The 1,992-nt window shown below is 39.6% G+C and overlaps 1 protein-coding gene across 1 annotated transcript; it reads right to left on the bottom strand.

Annotated features, from left to right (window-relative positions):
* Positions 1-678: 678 nt before the first annotated feature.
* LOC100932782 (olfactory receptor 52H1-like) lies at positions 679-1,632 on the bottom strand. The gene has a single exon (XM_003764857.2). The coding sequence runs from the start codon at positions 1,624-1,626 to the stop codon at positions 679-681; it is 948 nt and encodes a 315-aa protein (XP_003764905.1). The 5' UTR covers positions 1,627-1,632.
* Positions 1,633-1,992: the final 360 nt, after the last annotated feature.

Below are 1,992 nucleotides of genomic sequence, written 5' to 3'. Positions count from 1 at the left end.
AATTAAGTTTTTGTAGACATAAGTGGGAATACTAAATGCTTTTTCTACTTTTAAGCTACTGCCTTAGTTGTGAACCTTAATCTCATTTCTTTTCTTTATTTTAATTTTCTTTTTTTAAATTTTCAGTGACAGAATTAGCAGGATGCCATATGGCAGAGACTCTTGAAAGTTTGGATGAACAATCTCCAACTGGAGAGTCCTACTTTAGGAGCTGAGTTCTTATACTATAAAATTAAAAACTAACTGGCTTTAACATCACCTTTACTCAAAAAAAAAATTGGCTTCAGATATTGTGTCTTTTACTTTTCTGCTCTGATGGCTAATTTATCCCAAAATCACCTGTTTGGGGAAAAAATATTTTTAACAGAGAGGGGAAAAAAGATAAGCTATCCTAATCACTTCTTTTAATTTCAAAATACACACTGTTCAATAACAATAGGGTCTCTTCTGTTCACAAGAAGTCTTTACCTTCTCCTTGATAATAAATCATCTTTCCTGATTTTCTTGTTATTTTTTTCTGTCTCCATTCTAATTCCTTGTACTAGGATTAGACTCTTGAATTTTATGAATATAGAAAGCAATTTAGTTTCTATTTTTCTCTTTCATGGAAAATGTCACAAAGTCATTTTTTGAAAGATTTCCCTCAGCTTCTTCCAGTTACCTTCCAATAGTTAGATGTCACTGTATCCACTTTAGAGAAAATAGGGGGAGTATCTTATCTCGAATTTGCTTGGTCTTCACTCCATAGACAATGGGATTGAGAGCTGGAGGAATAGCAACATAAAAGTTGGCAAATAGGATGAGAACATGACGTGGAACATTGTGTCCAAAACGATGAGCAAGAATGGAAAAGAAGGCTGGAGTATAGAACATGAGGATGACACAGATGTGAGATCCACAGGTTCCAAGAGCCTTCTGGCGGGCACCATGAGAAGGAAGGTGGAAGACAGCCCTCAGTATAATGGCATAAGAGACAGCAATAAGGACGATGTCAGAAATCACAGTCATAAGGGGCACAGCAAAACCATACCAGATGTTGATTGAGATGTCAGCACAGGAAAGTCGCGCCACACCTATGTGTTCACAATATGTATGGGGGATGATACGTGTTCGGCAGAAGGGCAGTCGCTTTAGCAGGAAAACATCTGGCAAGATGACACAGAAGCTCCTGATGATGATTCCCATCATAATCTTGATGATGACCTGGTAGGTCAGGATGGTGGTATATTTCAGTGGGAAGCATATGGCCACATAGCGGTCATATGCCATGGCCAGTAGTATGGCAGAATCTATAACAAAGCTGAAATGGAGGAAAAACATCTGGGTAAGGCAGCCTGAGAAGCTGATTTTCTTGTCACCAAACCAGAGGTTGCTGAGAAGTTTAGGAATAGTGGTAGTTGATAGAATGAGGTCCGTTTTGGCCAGCATGGAGAGGAAAAGGAACATGGGCTCATGGAGGCTGCGCTCCACAGCAATGAGGTATAGCAGGATACTGTTACCCCCAATGGCCACAAAGTAGATAGCACAGAAAGGAATTGCAATCCATATGTGGAACTTCTCAAGCCCTGGAATGCCCACTAGGATAAAGAAGCTGGGGTTGTAGCTGCTGAGGTTGAATGTGGCCATCAGGTAATTCTTGAACCTTGAAGAGAAGCCAAATGCCAGAATTAGCTTCCAGAGTTGAGGATGGCCCTGTAGAAGGTGCCAATGTCAAACGTTCTGTGTGCTTAGAAGCCTCTTCTATAGGGCAAAGAATTCTGTAGGGTGTGGTATGCTGAAAAACTAACAGCTCTGTGTTAATCTGGGCACTTTAAAGGAGGACTAGAATAGCAGAGGGCATTCTGTGTCCCAGGAAAGGGATAATGTGCTAAATCAAATATGGAGAGCCATTAATGTACATGTACAAATATGTATGTTTACATACACATTTGTAAATAAAATGCATAAATGTACTCATTGACGTACATTATGTATATAAGGTACACAAATGCT

Source organism: Sarcophilus harrisii, chromosome 3 (assembly GCF_902635505.1).
Source record: "Sarcophilus harrisii chromosome 3, mSarHar1.11, whole genome shotgun sequence".
Taxonomy (NCBI): Eukaryota; Metazoa; Chordata; class Mammalia; order Dasyuromorphia; family Dasyuridae; genus Sarcophilus; species Sarcophilus harrisii.
This window is presented reverse-complemented; position numbering and strand designations above follow the sequence as displayed.